The sequence below is a fragment of the Phacochoerus africanus genome, unplaced genomic scaffold (genome assembly GCF_016906955.1).
Source record: "Phacochoerus africanus isolate WHEZ1 unplaced genomic scaffold, ROS_Pafr_v1 Scaffold_27, whole genome shotgun sequence".
Classification (NCBI taxonomy): Eukaryota; Metazoa; Chordata; class Mammalia; order Artiodactyla; family Suidae; genus Phacochoerus; species Phacochoerus africanus.
In genome coordinates, this window is record NW_025927399.1 from 34013 (window position 1) to 56034 (window position 22022).

The window sequence follows — 22022 nt, forward strand, 5'->3', positions numbered from 1 at the left end:
AATTTCTCAGTTACTTTTCCACATTAAGAGTAGCACATTAGATTGCCAATTTTTGTTTATGGTGCAGCATTTGGAAACTTGGCGAAGTAAAGGACTTAAAGTCACACAGCTTCTTTATTCAAAAGTCAGAAGTAAACTATTACCCTTCTGTTTTCGTAACTACTACTCTTTCCGGTGTACCTTCTGTCTCCTTCATTTTATTTCTATTTTAATCAATGTAAGATATGAGAAAACATTCGTTTTGAAGGTTAATGTTTGTCTTCTGCAAAAAGGGATGAAATTAAGTATTTCAGGGCCTTGTAATCAGAGAATGGAGCATGGGAGAAAACCATTTCTAGGAATGTGTCCTTATTCCACGATCCAAAGAGACATAGGAACAGTAATTAACAGATCCCACATGGGAATGGCAGTGCGGTTTAGAAACTCCATCTCATCCTGAATTGGTCTCCTGATCTGTAGATTACTGTTATTATCTTCCACTGTCCATAAAGCTTTGATGACCACTTATAAGAGACAGCGATCGCATATTCCTAGCGGTTTTGTGGATAAAGACCGGTGGCGATGGCCACATTCCAGGGGAATCAGGGAGAGAGAGGGCAGCAGCTTAAGGAGATAACATAGTGATGGCTTCTCAAACTCAAGTTAGAAAGAAGGATTAGAAATAAAATGATGAGAAAAGAGGCCCTTTCTGTGACTCTCTTCTTCTTTTTAGAAGGCTCTAGAAATATGATGAGGGGGGGGGTGGAGTCACAGAATTTCTCTGGATCAGTTAAAATGTTATTTGATACTAAACATGTTAAACTCAGACTCCTGTTTCATTGACTTCCATATGCTACCCTTAGATGGATTTTAGAGGATAAAAACTTCAAATTGCAGCTGAGAGAGGAATGACGGCTTGAAAGAAATATTTGGTGAATAAACTAAATTTTGATAATGTCTTTTACAGAGTGGGAGGCGGGATTATTTTCCTTTTGAGTTAATAGGATAAAGATAACCACTCAAAAATCCTTACTATGACATGTTGAGACAATTTAAATATATTCTCAGTACACTGTAATAACATTTACTACATTGCTGTTTTCTAGTCTCCACTCAATGTTTAGGTATTTCGGAATTTAGCGTAGCTGAATTGTTGGCGTGCTTGTTTGTTGTCGTATGTTCATCATGACCTACCTGTTGACTTAAGGTTTTCAATGATTGTTCATATCCTGTATCCTATGCAATATTAATGTGTTTGATTTTCATGTAACTAGTTCTGTTTCTATGAAATAGTTGGTCTTGGTTTGATTTTTCATTTTTCAGTAACTGTCTCTTCAGATAAAATCCTTTTCCATATTGAGAGGACAGAGTTTCTAAGTCGGCAAACAATATCTTTGCTATTTGGGAGCCTTTGTAGACACTGCAGAGTGTGTTTATTGTTATATATGTCATGTATTTAAGGTCACCCAAAGAGTGGCTTAAAGCTGGTGATTAACCTTTTCTTTGATGAGATTTGAAATACAAATCTAACTTGAGTCCATGTCAGAAAAGATTCTTCAGAATTCAGTTTCCTTCGTTCAGACTATTTTGCAAAAGATTAATGAGAAAAATGGCTATTCCTACCTTATGTAAAAGTCAGGGGTGGCAAAGTTTCAATGGAGGCAATTTAATATTTTAGTGAGTGCATTTAAGTCCTACATAGCTACTTAGACTTCTTTCCAAAGGGAGAGATGTGTCAGTGGCATCAAGTCAGTTGTTGAACCTGCAGAGCATAGAGCTGTCATGATAGTTTTTGTTTTATCTCTTATAAGCAACTGGGTAAAAGGAGTATAATTCTGTCAAAGTTGGCACAGCTGAGAATCAAGCAAGTCCTGTGTTCTGTGACAGAGCTGTTTCTAAGTCAGTGTGAAAGCTTTGATTTTCTGGGTATAACGGAAGTGGTCCTCTTAGTTAAGGACCGGAAAGTCCCCTGGCTACACTCAGAATTTGTGTAATGGAAACGTTTTCTAGGCACAATGCAGTTACTGCTCGGGGTCAGATTTGGAATGATCAGGGTGAACTGTGGTTAAGAGTTGAGGAAGATCAGAAGGAAAAAGGGTTCTGAATTCCATATCCCTTTAGTTCCTAAACCCCAATCAATTTTATTGAACCCCATCGAACACTGCACTTTCTACTGCCTCCGTCCACACGCAGACACACACAGTGTCTTCAAGCCTTGTGTTTTATGAAACCACTGCCTAACATCTATTGCATGGCACACAATCCCCTTTTGATCTCTGCAAGCACATTCACGTAGGTGATTCCTGGTTCTAGGGCCTGAGGGGGCAAGACTGAGCAGGAAGTACTTGTGGAATCCAGCAAGAGGAAATCATTATTGATTCAATCATCCATTTAATTAAGTAACAACAATGACGACAATCAAAACACCCATTTTGAACATGCTCAGTATGTGGTAATCCGTGCAATGAGCTGTGTGTCACAGCTGAGAGAAAGTCATAAAGGTAGTTTTTCTCATTACAGCCGAGTGGAGTTGCGTGCTACCCATGGACACATTCACATCAGTCTCATGTACTCAAAATTGCGATGGAAATTTGATTATGGGAACTGATGTCCGTGTTGAGGACAGACACATTATTTTTCCCAAGTCTGGCACAGTTGATTTTTCCTCCCAAGCCTTGTGAGATTTCACTGTATATTCAGCCCGACCCCAGGTGAAGCAGTTGCTTTACATGCTGGGCTTGTACAGCACATGCACCTTTACACATTGAAGGCTCACTCAGGGCTGGTCCGTTTTCCATTCTGAGGCAGCGACCTCTTCCTTGGTGAGTGGGAGGCAGGTGGCTCTTTAAGTCTCTCTGTGACATAAAATGTGATAGACCCACGTCAGATATTAATATAGCGAACGTACGGAGTGTTCTGATCGCTCTTAGAGGTAGTGTTGCCTTTTTCTCTGTCTGGTCACATCTTCAGGCTAAGTGTTCCTCAGGAAAGAACTGTGAGAAAATGAAAGAAGGGAATCCTAGTTCCCATTTCATCGATAATGAAACTAAAGCTCAGAGATGTCTGTGGTTTCTTCCAAATCACAGGTTATAGCCTTTTTCTTTCTGACTTACTTCATTTAGTATGAGGATCTCTAGTTGCATCCATGTCGCTGCAAATGGCATTATTTTGTCCTTTTTAATGTCTGAGTAGTATTCCATTGTGTATATGTTCCACGTTTTCTTAATCCACTCATCTATCGATGGGCATATATAACTTATATGTGAAATCAAAAATATGGCACAACGATTGTATCTAAACAGCAGAGATAGATGATGGACATGGAGAGGAGATTTGTGATTGCCAAGGGGGAAGGGGAAGGGAGTGGGACGATGGGGACTTTGGGGTTGGTAGATGCAAACTATTTCATGTGGGATGGATAAGCACTGGAGTCCTACTATACAGCACAGGGAACTATGCCCAACCTCTTGGGTTAGAACATGATGGAAGATAGTGCGGAAAAAAAAAAAAAAAGAATGTATATGTATGTATGATTAGGTCTCTTTGCTGTACAGCAGAAATTGAAGGAACATTGTAAATCAACTATATTTTAAGAATTTTTTTTCCTTTTTAGGGCCGCCCCCGCAGCATATATAGGTTCCCAGGCTAGGGGTTGAATTGGAGCTATAGCTGCCAGCCTACAGCACAGCCACAGCAACGTAGGACCTGAGCCACGTCTGCGACCTACACCACAGCTCACAGCAACACCAGATCCTTAACTCACTAAGCGAGGCGAGGGATCAAACCCACAGCCTCATGATTTCTAGTCGAGTTCTTTTCCTCTGCACCACAACGGGAATTCCTAATAAAAAAATTCAAAACGACAACAGCAACAACAACAAAAAAACAATCACTATTTATAAGTGGTAGAGCTGAGACCAGAACTTGGATATTTAGATTTTAAATGCATCAGGTTTTAAAAAAGTATATAAAATTTAGCATACTTTCAAAAGTCAGTGAAACGTGAACAATGGTTTCAGTGGATAAAATACCTCTGGATACAGATAAAGACAAACATTAAAAATTAAGAAAAATATCTGTAGCGTATTTTTCATGTTTTATTGACAACAGTTATTACCTAATTTAGAATATATGGATATATTCTTTTTTTGTTGGCTGTTTAGGGCCACACCTGCAGCATATTGGGTTGAATCGGAGCTGCAGCTACTGGCCTATGCCACAGCCACAGCAATGTGGGACCCGAACACTATCTGCAACCTACACCATAGTTCATGGCAATGCCAGATCCTTCACCCACTGAGCAAGGCCGAGAGTCGAACCCACATCCTCGTAGACATTAGTCGGGTTCGTAGCCCGCTGAACCTCAGTGGGAACTCCAGATATATTCTTTTTTATACTGCCTATACAAAGAATAAATGGCAATATATTAGTTTGGCCTAAAACAATCGTTATAGTTAATAGGTGCTTGCTGAGTGCCAGTGTCAGCAGTTCAGTACTTACTTTCAAGATCTCTCTGAATCTTCACATCAGTGCCATTGTAGGCACTGGTATGATCAGCCCATTCTGGCTGCTCACCTCTTCTTCCAGGACACACATTTCCCAGACACTCGTGCCATATATTGTAGGTAGCATGTGACTGAGATCCAGACATGACGAACACAGTTCTGGGGCTATGGCGTGCCCTTTCTACAACCTCTTTGTGCTGATTCCGATGACCTTGAGGCCCTACTTAGGTGATAAAGCCATCAAAAACAGCCAGAGAGGAGTGGCAGCAGAGTCAGGATGGAGAATGAAGAATGGAAGATGCTGGCATTAAGTAGGGGCGCATATAGGGCTCTGGTGTGCTGGCAACAATCTATTTATAGATCAGCGTGGTGATTATAAGCTGTTCCTTTTATAATAAATTTTTGAAATGTATGTTTTATAGGCTTTCACATATGTAATTAGGCTTAAATTTCTCCATAAATAAGGTCACAAAACTTTGATTGTACTTTAACTGAGCATGAACTTGAGCAATATTGTAGTTCTACTGTCTATGTTATGCTGATAATAACTTATCTTCAAGTCCTTAGAAAACTGTATACTTTTACAGCCTCCATACACTTTCTGCTATTGCTGCCATAGTTTACATCTTTTGTTGTGTGCCCAGTAACAGATTTTTATAATTATAATTACATTAATACTTTCAGTTTTAACTTTTACAGTGAGATTTAAGAGTGAGTTATGCACCAGCATTATAATACTACATTATTCTGTGTTTGTGTCTACATTTGATCTGTGTCATTGAGATTTATACTCTCATATGTTTTCGGGTTGTTGTTTAGTGTCCTTTTGTTTTAACTGGAAAAACTTCTTAACTTTATACTCTTTTACAGCTTGTCCAGTGATGAAGAACTCCTATGGTGTTTGTGTGTTTGGGAAAATATTTCTTTCTCCCTCATGTTTATTTAAAACAATTTTTTAAGGCTGCACCCACAGCATGTGGAAGTTCCCAGGCTGTGGGTCAAATCGGAGCTACAGCTGCTGACCTATGCCACAGCCACAGCAATGCCAGATCCGAGCCACTTCTGGGACCTACACCACAGCTCACAGCCACACTGGATCCTTAACCACTGAGTGAGACCAGGGATCGAACCTGAAACCTAGTCGTGTTCGTTAACCACTGAGCCACGAAGGGAACTCCTCTCTCCCTCGTTTTTAAAGGATGGTTTTGTTATGTCTGCTATTCCTAACCGGAAGCTTTTTTTCCTTTCAGCACTTGGAATATATCATCCCATTCTGTCCCATCCTGCATGGTATCTGCTGAGAAACCTTCTTAAAATCTTGTGTCGAATCATGACAATTCTCAGAGTTCCCACTGTGACTCAGTGGTTAACGAACCCAACTAGTAGCCATGAGGTTGTGGGTTCGATCCTTGGCCTCACTCAGTGGGTTAAGGATCTGGCCTTGCCATGAGCTGTGGTGTAGGTCGCAGACACGGCTCGGATCCTGTGTTGCTGTGGCTGTGGTGTAGGCCGGCAGCTGTAGCTCCAATGTGACCCCTAGCCTGGGAACCTCCACATACCTTGGGTGCAGCCCTAAAAAGACAAAAGACAGAAAAATAAAATTATGGCAATTCTCTGCCATTGAGCCTTTTAGGGAGTTCCAAATCCATCCTGCCCCTCCAGTGGTTCTTAGGCACTGGTTTCATGATTACAAGGTTGTTGACTTTCAAAGCTACATAGAGCTTGTGAGAGGGGTATGGGGATGGAGCACGTTCATTCCAAAAAATTCTATATTCTTGCCGAGATGTGACTTTTTTGCTAAATACTCAGATTGTTACAAGATCTTGGTTAAATTCTAGCATTCTAGAAAGAATAATTCTGACAACTTTTGCCATTGTTCTCCTTAGTTTTATAAAGGAATAGATTTTTGAAGGTCCTTGCTCTGTCATTCCAGAAGTTCTTTAGTCATTATAAGATATATGAGGGATCAGAAAATAAAGAAGCATAGGTAACATTATTTGGAAGTGCAACCAGTGTTACCTTAGAGGTACCTGGGGATGGCACTGTACCTGTGTCTGTGTGTCTCTGTTAGTGGCAGTGACCATGCACACTAGAGAATGGTGTGTGTTCTGCTAATTTTCTGCTGCGTGACTAAACATCTCAAAATGTAATGAACTTATTTACAAAACATAAGTAGACTCACAGACATGAAAAACAAACTTACGGTTACCAAAGGGGAAAGAGGGGATAACTTAGGAGTTTGGCATTAGTAGATGAAAGCTACTAGATATGAAACAGATAAACAGCAGGGTCCTACTGTATAGCACGGGGGACTATATGCAGTATCTTGTGAAAGCTATAATGTAAAAGAAAAACAAACAAACAAAAAATCCCAGTGATTTATTTGGTCACAGATCTGCACTGTGTGCCAGGTGTGGTAAGGAAGCCTCATCTCTTCTTCACTCGGGTCAGGCTGACAGATGAGATGGCTCAGTCACACGGCCGTTAGTCTGTACTCACAGGTTGTCTGAGAATACAGATGCTGAAGGCCCAGCCCACGTAGCTCTTCATGTGGCTGTTTGCCCTACTTCAGGGCATAGTGATGAGTTCTAAGAGGAAATGTCTCAGAGACGGGAAGAGGCTGCATTGCCTTTCACATCCTAGCCTCAGGGGTCACATAGCTTCTTTCAAATTTCAAAGGGAAAGTACAGACCCACATCTCTTGGTGGGAAAGGATCATAGCTTCTTTTCAGGAAGAACATTTGAGATGAGAGATATTGTTGTGGTCATCTTTGGAAAATACAATCTGCCCCGATATGTTAGTAATTAGTAAACTTTTGAGAGACAGAGAAATAGAGAGGGGGGGGGGGGAGAGAAATGGAGAATCAGTTCAATTACTCCCATTCAAATCTTTATCTCAAAGAGAACGTCCCTTCATTAAAAAGTGGTAAAAGTGGGAGTTCCCATCATGGCTCAATGGAAATGAATCTGACCAGGATCCACGACGATCAAGTTCAATCCCTGGCCTCGCTCAGTGGGTTAAGGATCTGGCATTGCTGTGAGCTGTGGTGTAGGTCACAGACGCAGCTCGCACCTGGTGTTGCTGTGGCTGCGATGTAGGCTGGCAGCTATAGTTCCAATGTGACCCCTAGCCTGGGAACCTCCATATGCCTGGAGTGCAGCGTAGGAAAAAGGGGGTGGGGGTGGGGGTAAAACTGGTTCTTGGACACCTGACTCCAAAGCTTACATATTTTTTATAAAATTCTGGTCAAACGTTATCTCATTCTAGCTTCTCTAATGTCTGTCTTGACCTGGTTGTAATGTTTTCAGACATTTACCCTAGTTCACATCGCAGAACTGATAATAGTAATTAAAATGGAACGTGGATATAAACTAGCCAATAAAAACTCTAAATAACAGAATATTTTAAAGAAATGCTGTTTTATTAAATTTTTATTTATTTCTTATTAAATTCTAGCATTGCTAGGGTCGGAGGATATACCCACATGTTGCATAGATTTTCACTTTAGTTAAACAATAGCCAGAAATCATTACTCAGTTGCATATTCGTTGTCCGAATACCAGTATTAGTGTGAAAATCCTTCATTTATGAGGATAGTTAATCCACCTAATTAGATGCATCATAGCTTCCTTTTATGCTCTGTCTTCAGGAGTATTGGTGAACCCCCTCCTTAGAAGCTCCATGTCATAGAATGGCCAATAGTAAGACTACTTAGTCACTCTTGTAGTATGTTCTTCCCTGCAAATTATCCTGTCCAGATAATAACTTCTGTTTCCTGTCCCCTTGACATCATAAAGAACATATCAGTTTGTTTCCTATTTTTTCTTTCTTTCCTTCTTTCTTTCTTTCTTTCTTTCTTTCTTTCTTTCTTTCTTTCTTTCTTTCTTTCTTTCTTTCTTTCTTTCTTTCTTTCTTTCATCCTTTCTAGGGCCGCACCCGTGGCATATGGAGGTTCCCAGGCTAGGGGTCTGATCAGAGCTGTAGCCACTGGCCTACCCCAGAGCCACAGCAACACCAGATCTGATCCGCATCTGCAACGTACACCACAGCTCATGGCAACACTGGATCCTTAACCCACTGAGCAAGGCCAGGGATGGAACCTGAAACCTCATGGTTCCTAGTCGGATTCGTTAACCACTGTGCCACGACAGGAACTCCTGTTTCCTATTTAAGTTGTAGGAAAGCTGGGAAAAGGATAGTCTCATGTAGTTGTCCTCTTTTTGTCGAGTATAGTTTTCATTTTAATCAGTACTAATTAATTCTCTAGTCCCCTTCCCTTTACATTTCAACTGAACTTGCAATAGCTTAAATACAACAAATCTACATTTAAAAATCAAAGTTAGAAATCCCTAAAAGGAGAAAATAACTGCGATTAACAATTTTTCTTTTTCCCCCACTGGATGAAAAACAAATTTTCTGACTTGATAACTTCACTGTCAAAAAATGCATATGTATCTTGTTCTATTTCCAGGCCTTGAATATGGGGCCAAAGCAGTATTTTACTGAGTTAACCTTTGGTTGGAACCCATAGAGGTTATGAAGGTCTCTGCTCTTAAAGTTCTTATACTCTAGTTTTTCACATTAAATATGCAGTAGCAATACAAGGCAGGACTTCTACTAGTGTCATTATGAAGCCCTATCATAAACCAATGCGACTGAGAATCCAGGCTGCCAGAGACAGATACAAAGATGGAAGAGCAGAGTTCAAGAGGGTAATAGATTTTTACTGGAGAGACAGATATACAAGTGTCAAGGCTAAGGCTGAGAAGAAGACTGGAGTTGTGCAGCTCCATTCTTCCATTATTTACCCTGTTATTTCAAGAAAGCAACCGCTTGACAAGATAGAGGGATACTTTAGGAGAAGACTAAAGCTGGGTTTAGCTCCATGGCCCATTTTATACTTGGCTCTCCATATATTTCATCTGTTCTTAGAGCCCACTCTCATGGAAACAGTGGGGTTTCCTGGACTATTTCTGGCCATCCCACAGATAAGTCAATAATGCTGAGTTATTAGAACAAGGGAGATTCGCTCTGAATTTTAGAGGAATGCTACATCTTTGTCAACTAAGAAAATTGCACAACCTGAAAGCTGAGAGTTCAGTTTCATTGGGGGTGAAATTGGGACTTAAGCCTGGAGGGCAGCATCTCAGGTAGTCCCAAGAAACAGCTCCGAGGAGGCAAAGGGAAGGGGAGGCTAGGATAGATGAGTTTTTGCAGCAAAGGGAAGATAGTAGGAACAAGAGATTGACAGATAATCGGGGATTTACAGGAAACCAGTTTCTATGGGAAGATGTGAAGGTCTTGGGCTTCCTGGAATCCTTTCCTGAGTTCTCTCAGGGCTCCCTGGCCCACCCTTGGGAGTAGCTGTTCTCACAGGTGACCACTACTATAGTCCAAAGAGGAAGGGGGAATATCAAGATGGGTCATAAAGGTGAAGGGGGAGGTGCATGCACCAGGCACACATTTCACTGGAAGTTTGCTTGCTGCTTTCACGAAGGTTGTTACTAGCCACAGACACCAGGCGTCATGGAAGGATTTGGGGGTTTTTCCTAGATATGAAGAGAGGCAAGAATTGGGCTCATACAGTTTTCTGCGAAAAAATATCTTAACTCTCTGAAAACCTTTTCTTCCAGTTTTCCCAGGACACAGAGTCTCTCACTCCTGGTCTCCCCACTGAGCTCGGCTCAGAGGGTGCTGTGGGTGGGTAGCTTCAGTGGCTCAAGATTTAATCCATGTAGAGGCAGACGGCAAGTTCGAAACTTCAGTTCACCTCTTCACTATTTCTTTCCATTTCCAGTGTATTTTTCCCTTCCAGGAATGCCAGACTAGCATCCTGCATTCACATAGGACTAGGTACAATTCAGAGGTCAGGCAATCCTTATCCAAGAGATATGCCCTTGGTTAAAAGACTAAAATGATTTTGAGACTTCTAATCTAATTGGGAGTTCATAAATAATGGGGCTAGATTTGATTCTCTTGAAGGTATTACTGTGTAGTTGAACTGTGTGGTCTCTGAAGAGTTGAGTTGAAATCCTGACGTCAAATATTACCGGTTACATGGCCTTAGAGAAGTTACTTTACCTCCCTCGGTCTTGGTTGCCTTATCGGTATAATGTAAATAATGGCACTCTCTTCAAATGTAGTTTTAAGGAGGACTAATACAGAGAAGGCAACTTGTACAGTGTTGTGCATATATGTGCATCAAAAAGGGTTATGGGGGAGTTACCACTGTGGCTCAGCAGTTGACAAACTCGACTGGTATCCATGAGGACACTGGATCGATCCCTGGCCTTGCTCAGTGGGCTAAGGATTCGGCATTGCTGTGAGCTGTGGTGTAGGCCAGCAGCTGAAGCTCCAATTCGACCACTGCCTGGGAACCTCCACATGCTGCAAATGCAGCCTTAAATAGACCAAAAAAAAAAAAAAAAAGGATTAGGGAATTGCGGTTGTGGCTCAGTGGATTAGGAACTCGGCTAATATCCCTGAGGATGCGGGTTTGATCCCTGGCCTCACTCATTGGGTTAAGCATCTGGTGTTGCCATGAGCTAGGGTGTCGGACGCAGACATGGCTCAGGTTCCATATTGTTGTGGCTGTGACGTAGGCTGGCAGCTTCAGCTCCAGTTCGACCCGCAGTTTGGGAACTTCCATATACCACAGGTATGGCCCTAAAAAGCAAAAAAAAAAAAAAAAAAAAAAAAGGAAAAAATGATCATAGTTACTGTTCAAATAATTATGACTATTCCAGTTCAAACAGTCTTTCCATTCTCTATCCCACCATCTTTCATATACCCCCTTAAAACACCTCTAATATAATTCTGTAAAATGCCTTTCCACCTCCAATGTCATCATCCATGTTAAGCAATGTTTTCTCTCACAAGCAGGAAGTTAGAATATTTAATAAACAGGTCATTCTACTCCCTACCTATCTCTTTTTCTCTCTCTTTCCTTTCATTTACCCCGTGTTTTAGCAAGGAAAAAAATGTAGCTTCTCAAGAAGAATATGTTCACATAGGAGAAAACAAAGGAGAGACAAAGTGGCAAAATGGCTAGTGTATAATCTGAACGCCTTAGCCTGGCATTCAGGGCCATTTTCGGTCCATAGAATCATTTAGTGGGTCATTCATTCCCCCTTTAAATGCAGCATGACTAATAAAGACTCTGACTTCTTTCGCTTGCGCTGTAAGAAATGGGAATATCTATTTGGCAGCAAGCACTTCACATAAATGTATCATTTAGTCCTCATAAAATCCACCGAAGCAGTTAATTTTAATGTTAATATCAGGGAGGCACAGTGACATACCAAGTTATCATAAAATATGCACAAGATTCTACATCAAGTGACTGGTGGCATCAGGATGACAGTACCAGGAGGTCCACTTGACTTCCAAATCCATGGTATTTCTACCACTTACTTATATACCATCTTGAGGAGGAGAATAAAGATAATGGCATTTTCTCAGTGACCTTGGGCAAGATGCTCTTCTCCCTGTAGTTGTATTTTATCATCCTAAAACCAGTGGCTTCTTCTCTGAAACTGCGAGATACACAGACAAAGTTTCATTTACTATCTATACCTATTTTTCTGTTATTCATATTTTTTTTTCTTTTTTAGGGCTGCACCTGTGGCATATGGAAGTTCCCAGGCCAGGGGTCTAATGGGAGCTGCAGCTGCTGCCCTGTGCCACAGCCACAGCCACAGCCATAGCCACAGCCACGTGGGATCCCAACGGAGCAGCATCTGTGACCTACACTGCAGTTTGCGGCAAGGATGGATCCTTAACCCACCGAATGAGGCCAGGGATTGAACCTGCATCCTCCTGGATTCTAGTTGGGATCTTAATCCATTGAGGCACAACCAGAGCTCCTGTTATCAGTATTTTTAAAATATGTAGCAAATATTTAATACAATTATTTCATAAAAGGTAAAAAATTCATTTACTAAAATAAACGAGGCGTGATTAGCATTTCACATACCTCTGAGCCATACAGTTGAGAGGTTGGAGAAACTCTGGGTGTCTCTCAACCCTATCTTTTGGCTTTATAGATGAAGCGTTTGTGACAGACACTGAAACAGGTCACTTGGCGGAAGGGAAGGGAAGGCGTTCCTGGCTAAGCTGAAACTCAGTTCTTCTGATTTCTACTTGAAATAGGTTCCCTGCCCATTTTGATAAGGGACTAGATGCTTTCCTGGCAAAGTCAGAGAATCGCCGTGCCGGTCAGGGCGGTGGGTTGCCTGCAGGAGACTCTGGCGAGCCTTGGCCCAGAAATCTTCTCAGAGCCCACTTCACCTCCCTGTTCCGCAGGGTGTAAATGAAAGGATTGAGCACGGGGGTGCCTATGGTGTAGAAGACAGCGGAGGCCCCGGCTCCTGCCCCCCCGGAGCGAGGCCGCAGGTAGATAGACACCGGTGGCATGTAGTACAGGAGCACCACCGTGAGGTGGGAGGTGCACGTGGAGAAGGCGCGCTGCCGGCCCTCGGCAGTGCGGATGCGCACCACCGCCGTCACGATGAAGCTGTAGGACACGACGATGAGGATCAGGCACCCTGCAGCCACAATGCCAATGTTGGCCAGCATGACAAGCTCGTTAATGGCGGGTGTCTGCACAGGCCAGCTTCAGCACAGGGGGGATGTCGCAGAAGAAGTAGGCAATGTGACGAGGCCCACAGTAGGGCAGGTGGAAGGTGAGGGAGGTATGGATTGCCGAGTGAACAGCACCTAGGCTCCAAGTGATCCCAGCCAGTCCTGCGCACATCCTCCTGTTCATGGCCGCTGGGTAGTATAAGGGTCGACAGATGGCCAGGTAGCGGTCGTAGGCCATGACTGTATACAGGAAGCACTCGGTGCTGGCCAGGAAGTGGAAGCAGTAAAGCTGTAGGGCACAGCCCTCAAAGGAGATCACCTTCCCATCCAGAGTCAGGAGGCCATCCATGACCTTGGGCACTGTCACTGTAGACAGCCATGCATCCAGGAAGGAGAGGTGCCCCAGGAAGTGGTACATAGGGGAGCAGAGGTGAGGGTCAGAGCCCACGGTTATGAGAATGAGGAGATTCCCAGTTATGGTGATTCCGTAGATGAGAAGGAAGAGGAGGAAGAAGAGGCTAGGATGTTCAGCTGTGTACATCAGACCCTCCAGGAAGAAGGAGTCCCCCACAGTCTGGTTGGGGTCTTCTTTTTCCATGAGCATCTTCTTGCCCAGAGAGGAAACTGACATCAACAGACATGATCCGTAATAGCCTTTCCTCTTGCCAGAAACATCATCGGCCGTTGAGTCATGTCATCTTGGTCCTGCTTCATCCGTGAAAGAAAGATACACCCTTTCTGGTCACTCCTTTGACTTGTCCTGGTGTTTTCTTGCTGTCCTTTCAAAACGGGCTTTTCAATATGGGATCCGCAATCTTTGGGGGACACGGAAAGGGCCGTGAGGGTTATTTGGAAAAATATACTCTCTAGATAATGGTAATATAAACAGGGGTTATAAGTCTTACTTTCATGGAGCATATATATATATTTTGCAAATAGTCCAGAACCATGATGCCTCTGCTCTCCCAGGTTACTCTGCATACTGAAGCTTTGGATGACCAGGTTCTTATTGTCTTGTGTCCACAGAGTTGCATCTTATCTTCTGGGAGACTTGCCCGGAGTTTGGGTGTTATTACATCAGCCAAGAACACAGCGGTCCCATCCATTCTTCACCTAGAGGGAGTTCTTTAGAATTTTGGTTCCCCGCACCCAACTCTCAAGTGTATGACAATGAAGCCTTAGAGAATTGACTGAATAATTACCAGGACAGATTGTTTAGTATATATCACACTCTTCCGGTAAACCTTTATTTCAACCTTTTGGGCAATGTTTTCCCATTCCTTTGTTGTTGAGCCTGAAATGAAATTTGAGTTTTCTTCTATCCTTTTAATCCCTTAACTCTTAAACATAATTAGATGTTGCCTTATATGAACATTTTCTTTAAACTGCTTATTCCTGTTGTATTTTAAATTCCCATAGGTTTTACCTAACCCTGTTTGCACGGTGGTGTTTTATGTCCCAATGCTCACTTGTTTCTCTAATGTAGCAAATGTTTCTATATTAGAAGACACTTTGTCCGTCTTCTTAAAACGCCATGTTTAATTTATCTCTCTCCTTTACTATTCCTCTCTGCCTAAAGCAGAAATTGACTCTGTTCAGTGTTCAACATCAACTGCAAACTCTTTCCATTCTTATCACCAAATCTGTATCTTCTGCAATCGCCTGAAGAAACTCCTCTTTCCTAGGGATGCTCTTTGCCTCATCTTCTCAATTTGCCATAATCTCTGCCTGGTCTCATTGCAGCATCTTATGACATGAATGGAATTCTGTTAATCTCTGCCTTCAGAAATCTACCCTCTATGGCCAGGTTTGAACATTTACATTCCTCTAGAAGCCCCTTATAAATATTTTACCTCACACCAATTTTTCATTCATGACATGCATAGTATTTATGATAATTATTGATCATATCTAAGCATGTACTGTCTTGGACTATTTTAGTGTTCCTTAGGCGTATGTCGTGTCTTCCTAAGAGGAACATAGGGAAAATATCTTATGCCTTATCTAGTTTCTGCTTGATGTTTTTGGGATAGAGAAGTAGAAATTGCAAGGAGCCGAGTTTATTTGGATGCTTCTACTTAAGTTTAAATCACTGGTCAATAAGAAATAATCCCTACTCATTCATTGACAGAGAGTGATCATGGTGCTTGATTTCTTGTTTTCCTCCCTTCATCAAATTCAAAATTGGAATTTTAAAAATTTGTGGTGGTTATTTTACTTAGGATAGAGTAGAGCTCATAGCATATGACCTTAAATTTCTTCATACTCATTAATTTATTCACTGCAATGATATTTCCTATGATGCTCCTGATGAGAAATTATATAGCTTGTCCCTGAACAAATTCAGTAATGGAGTAATCCCTGTTTCACAAGACAGCCCATTCCAGTGTTGGGCAGATCAATGTATTATAATGTCTTTTATATCAGTCGCATATATATACCCCCGATATTTCGACAACAGCGTTTAGATTTTGTCCTCTTCGTATGTATGGAATGGATAAGTTTTTTTTTTCTTTTTAAGACAAGTGTTATTGGCTGTGGAGAAACTGAAACCTCTGTATGTTGCTAGTGAGAATGTAAAATGGTAGTAGACCCCACTTTGGAAAACAGTTTGGAAGTTTTCTTATAAAGTTCAACCTAAATTTACCATATGATGTAGCCATTTCCGTTTTTAGAAATCTACACAAGAGGAATGAAAACTTATGTCTATATATAATATAAGTGTTTATAGCAGGATTGTTTGTAATCCTTAGAAACAATCCTGGAAACATCATGTTTGCGTTCATCAGCTGGTGAATGGATTAAAAAAAGAGTATATTCATACAATGAATTATCATCCAGCAATAAAAGGAACAAAATAAGTAATGCAGTTTATGAAATGGACTAGAACTCAAAAAACATGACCAGAGGCAAAAGGTCACATGTTGTATGTTTCCATTTTTATAAAATGTCTATTAAGACAGAACTATAAAGAGTGAAAGTAGATTAGTGGATGCCTGGGACTCAGATGTGACCAGGGAATGACTACAAATTGTCATGAGGGGGTCTTTCTGAAGTGATGAAAATGTTCTAAAATTGGATTGTGGTAATAGTTGCACAGCTTTGTAAAATTTACTAAATCATTGAATTATAAGCTTAAGCAGGTAGATTCTGTGGTGTGTAACATACACCTCAAGGAGCTATTTAAAAAGAAAGAAAGAATCAAACGAAGGAAAGTTGGAGTTCCCGTTGCGGCTCAGTGTTCACGAATCTGACTAGGAACCGTGAGGTTGTGGGTTCGATCCCCTGGCCTCGCTCAGTGGGGTTAAGGATCCGGCATTGCCGTGAGCTGTTGTATAGGTTGCAGATGTGGCTCAGATCCCTCATTGCTGTGCCTGTGGCATAGGCAGGTGGCTACCGCTCTAATAGACCCCTAGCCTGGGAACCTTCATATGCGCAGGTGCAGCCCTAGAAAAAAGACAAAAGACAAAAAAAAAAAAAAGAAAAGAAGAAGGAATTGTCGCCGAAAGTAACAAAAAACATGATTTAAATAAATGGAGAGATACGAAGTTCCCATTGTGGCTCAGTGGTAACAAATCTGACTAGGCATCATGAGGTTGTGGGTTGGATCCCTGGCTTTGCCCTGTGGGTTAAGGATTCTGCGTTTCCGTGTAGGTCGAAGACACAGCTTGGATCTGGTGTCGCTGTGTCATAGGCTGGTGGCTATAGTTCTGATTGGCCCCCTAGCCTGAGAACTTCTATATGCCGCAGAGCAGCCGTAGAAAAGGCAAAAAAAAAAAAAAAAAGAAAGAAAGAAAGAAAAGAAAAGAAAATGTAATGCAGTGTAATAATTATATTTTGCCATTCAAATTGTACCATGTTGGCCACTTGGCGCTCCTTCAGTTTTTCATTTGTTTCTTATTGATAATGGCTTCATCTTTTTCATACACATCCTTATTTTCTGTCACAACAAGATGTTCTGGCCCTATTTTTCCTTCCCCAATCCTAGAATCCATGACTCTTTTATTGGAGAATTGTATTGAGAAACTAAAATCCCATTTCCTAGTACATTCATTGCTACTGGGGATATATGTATATACTAACCCATCCAGATACATGCATCCACATTTATTTCTATATTTATCTATGAGCACAGATTTTAAAAGCCACTCATTTATAATGATACTTCCAAATTCAAATCTAATGCCACTTCTGCTCTCTCTTTGTCATTTCTTTCCCCAACAGTGAGAATCTTGCTTTTCATTACATAAATTTAATCATTTACACATTCAGGTATTTTCTTTGGCTGCTTTTGGATCTTGAGTCATAATTCAAATGTATTCCCCTGCATTAGGGAATGGTTAAAGAGTTCACTTATCCATATTTTCTTCTGCTACTTGTAAGTCTTTTTGTTTCACATTTAATCTTTTTTTCTTTTCTGTTGTGCATCAGTGATTTCCACTAATCTGTTCTCCACCTCGCTTGTTCATTCTTCTGCCTCCTGTATTCTGCTGTTGGTTGCTTCTAATGAATTTTTTATTTCAGTTATTGTATTTTGCATCTCTGCTTGCTTAAGTTTTAAATCTTATATTTCTTTGCTTAATGTTTGTTGCAAATTATCAGTCTTTGCCTCCAGTCTATTTCCAGTGTACTGCATCATCTTCACTGTCATCAGTCCAAAGTCTTTTTCCTGGAGGCTGATAATCTCCTGAAAGCTGTTTTTCTGGGGTTCTTTCTTTTTACCTTATCTGAGTTACAGTTCTCTGCCTTTTCATTCTAATAGGTTTTTGGAGTGGTCTCCTTTGCAGACAATAGAGTTGTAGCCTCTCTTACTTCTGATGTCTGCTCCCCTTGTGGTGAAGTTGGTATGGGTCTTGCTGTAGGCTTCCTGATGGGAGGGACTGGTGCCTGCCCGCTGGTAGGTGGGACTGATTCCTATCCCTCTGGTGGGCGGGGCTTTGTCTATGGGTGAGGGTAGAGGCAGCTGTGTGCCTGGGTTTTTAGGCAGCCTTTACTGATGGGTGGGGCTGTTATCCCACCTGGATTATTGTTTGCCTGGGGGCTTCTCAGCACTGATGGGTGGGGCCAGGTCCTCCCAAAATGGCCACCTCCAGAGAAAGGCATGCGGATGAATATTCCCGAGAGCATTGCCGCCGTTGTTCTTCCCCCACAACAAGCTACAGTCACCCCCTGTTTTCCCAGGAGATCCTCCAAGAACTGCAGTCAGCGCCGACCCAAATTCCTATGGAACCTCCGCTTCGCCCCAGAACGTAGTACGCATGAAAGCCTGTATGCAGCTTTCAAGAATGGGGTCTCCATTTCTCCCAGTCCTGTAGGGCTCCTGCTCACAAGCCCCACTGGCCTTCAGTGCCAGGTGCCCCCGGGGGGTTTTCCTACCAATCCCAAATACCCAGGCATGGGGACCCGACGTGGGGCTCAGAACTCTCACTCCTGCAGGTGAGTCTCTGTGATACAGTTACTTTCCACCTGGCGGGCATGGGGTTGCTGATATCGCATAATTGCCTCTCCTACCTCTTGATGTGGCCTTCTCTTTGCCTTCTAGAATAGGATATCTTTTTTTTTTTTTTTGTCTTTTGCCATTTCTTAGGCCGCTCCCGCGGCATATGGAGGTTCCCAGGCTAGGGGTCGAATCGGAGCTGTAGCCACCAGCCTCACCACAGCCACAGCAACACGGGATCCGAGCCGCGTCTGCGACCTACACCACAGCTCAGGGCAGCGCGGGATCCTTAACCCACTGAGCAAGGCCAGGGATCGAACCTGCAATCTCATGGTTCTTAGTCGGATTCGTTAACCACTGTGCCACGAGGGGAACTCCTGGAATAGGATATCTTTTTGAAAGTTTCCAGTCCATTTGGTTGAAGCTTGTTCAGCATTTGGTTGTAATTCTCTTGTTTTTATGAGAAAAGGTGAACTGCAGTCCTTCTATTCCACCATCTTAATCCCCAAAGCCTTCATGTTTTACATTTAGATTTTAAATTTGTCTGCAGTTCATTCTTTGTGGTGGATGAGATACGGATCTAATTTTTTTTTTCACCCACAAATGGCTACCCAGTTATCCCAACACCATTTGTTAAGTCTATGTTTTTTTAAAACACACGTATTTTTTAGTTCATACATAATAGAATGACATTTATAAACGTGTATTTTGCTGTGTAATGTAACCAAGAGACTGTCCTGGCATCTATATCTGAGTGTTTTATGTGCGTGTGTGCTCGATGAGGTGAGAAGCAGACTATATATACACAGCCTTTTAATCAAGCCCTTTAGTGTTACATACGTTTTTGTAATTTCCTGACTGGTATAACTGTTTATTTTTGAAAAAGTTAGGTGAGGATATTGCATAGAAGACTTGATTAACCTTATAAAGTTAAACTGCAATCATAGACTTTTAGGAAAGGTTAATGGTGAAGCTTATATAAAAATACTAGATTTAAGTAAACTCCAAGTTGGCCAACTCTAGGATGTATTCTATGAATGTCATTATTTTGAATTGAGACTTAATGTTTAACATTCCTAGATTATGTTTTAAGTGTTTGATATAATTTGTTGAAAGTGTTTATTTTCAGTGTTTCTTTAAATGTAAATAAACCTCATATTTAAAATGTCAAAAAAAAAAAAAGTCTGTCTTTACCACAGAGGTTAAGATGCCATAATTACTATAAAATACATTTCTAATAGTACCTGGAACTATTCCTTGACTCCCTATTCTAGACTATGTATCTAGTGGTCTATTCAGTTTGTATCATGCTGTTTTAAATACAGAGGTTTTAGCATAAGTTTTGATGTCTGGTCGGTTTATTCCTTCTCCTAGGTTTCTTCTCCAGTCTTTTATTGTATATTACATTTGTGTTTCCATATGAACTTGTCAAACACCATAAATGCTCGTTCTGTTTAATTGGAATTGCATCAGATTTTAAAATTAATTTAGAGAACTATCATTTCTATAATGCTAACTCATATTATCCCCAAATGGACAATGTCTGCATCTGTTTATGTCTACTTTTATCTTTTTTAAGAAGGTATTAAAATTTTCCTCATAAAAATTTTGTTCACATTAAATTTATTTTTATGTATTGAATATTCTTTACTTCCTCTGCACATGAATTTTCTCTACCAACATATCTTCTAACTCTTTATTGCTTGTGTATATAAAGCCTTTGATTTCTGTATATTAAATTTGTCTTTATTACTGGATTTTTAAATTGAGCTAGTTTTTGTTTTTTCTTTTTGGTTTTTTTTTTTGTCTTTTTGCCTTTTCTTGAGCTGCTGCTACGGCATGTGGAGGTTCCCAGGCTAGGGGTCTAATCAGAGCTGTAGCCACCAGCCTACGCCACGGCCACAGCAATGCGAGATCTGAGCTGAGTCTGCGACCTACAACACAGCTCACGGCAATGCCAGATCTTTAACCTACTGAGCAAGGCCAGGGATCAAACTTGCAAGCTCATGATTCCTAGTCGGTTTCGTTAACCACTGTGCCACGGCAGGAACTCCGAGCTAGTTTTTTTTTTTTTTTTTTTGATTCTCTGGGATTTTCTAGGTATACTATCATAGTATTTGTATATAGGGATATTTTTAGTTATTCTTTACTCATTCTTTTTTTTTTTTTTTGCTTTTGCTTTTTAGGGCCACACCTGTAGCATATGGAGGTTTCCAGGCTAGTGGTCAAATTGGAGCTGCAGCTGCCGGCTTATGCCACAGACACAGCAATGCCAGATCTGAGCAGCATCTGAGACACCCATAGCTCACTGTAGTACCAGATTTTTAACCCACTGAGTGAGGCCAGGGATCAAACCTGCCTCCTCATGGATACTAGTCGGGTTCATTACTGCTGAGACACAATGGAAACTCCCTATTTCTTGAATATTTTGATCAGAATGGATGTTGAATTTTGTCAAAGACTTGTTAAGTATCTGTAAATATAGCTATATGACCGTTTTTCCTACACTTGTTAATAGGGTATATGATATTAATGGATCAGTAATATTAAAACAATCTCATATTCCTGCAACACATTCCACTTAATTATGGTGTATTATTTTATTTAATGTGGTATTGGATTTTGTTTGCAAATATTTTACTTAATGATTTTGAATTGACATTTATGAGTTTATTTCTCCGTAATTTTCTTTCCTTATCTTTTTTTTTTAAATCTGGTTTAGTCTCCTATTTATTATTGATCCTTAACTGTCTGTTATCAGATATTTTCAATATCTTTTAATATCCATCTGTTGCCTGTATGACAATGAACTTTTTAAAAAAATTTTGAAATTTATTTATTTTTTTCTTTTCTAGGGCCGCACCCATGGCATATGGAGGTTCCCAGGCTAGGGGTCCAATCAGAGCTGTAGCCACTGGCCTACGCCAGAGCCACAGCAATGCAGGACCCAAGCTGTGGCAACGCCTGATCCTTAACCCACTAAGTGAGGCCAGGGATCGAACCCTCATCCTCATGGTTCCTAGTTGGATTCGTTAACCACTGACCATGACAGGAACTCCCAACTATGAACTTTTTAATTTTTTATCCTTTCCTAGTCCTCCACTTCCATTTCACCTTTGCTTTAGCCTTATGTATGCATTTATATAATTTAAAATACAGACTGTCTTTTTGCTGAAGTTTTCCCAATCATCTTTTGGTTGGTTGATATTCATTCATTAGCAGATTCTTTCGGAAGGGGTGATAAATGCAGAATTCTTTAAGTTCTTATATTTTGAGCATTATTTTTTCATAGCCTTGATCTTAAAGGACATTTACCTGAATATAAAACTGTTGGCTTATACTTTCTTTTGTTGAGTTTTTGAAAATATGTTGCTCCTTTTTTTCTTTGCTTTGTATATTGGTTTTAAAATGTCTGATGCCTTAGGCTAACTCCTTTGCCTAAGTAAATTATCTAACCTTTTGGTTGAAGGCCGTGATAATTTTACCCTCATATTTGAAATCTAGTAGTTTTACTAGG

The 22022-nt window shown here is 41.0% G+C and overlaps 1 protein-coding gene across 1 annotated transcript; it reads right to left on the bottom strand.

Moving 5' to 3' along the window:
- Positions 1-12702: 12702 nt before the first annotated feature.
- LOC125119277 (olfactory receptor 10S1-like) lies at positions 12703-13699 on the bottom strand. Its single transcript, XM_047766115.1, is given in 2 exon segments — positions 12703-13080; positions 13082-13699. Coding segments are annotated over 2 exon segments (996 nt in total).
- Between the last annotated feature and the right edge of the window lie 8323 nt (positions 13700-22022).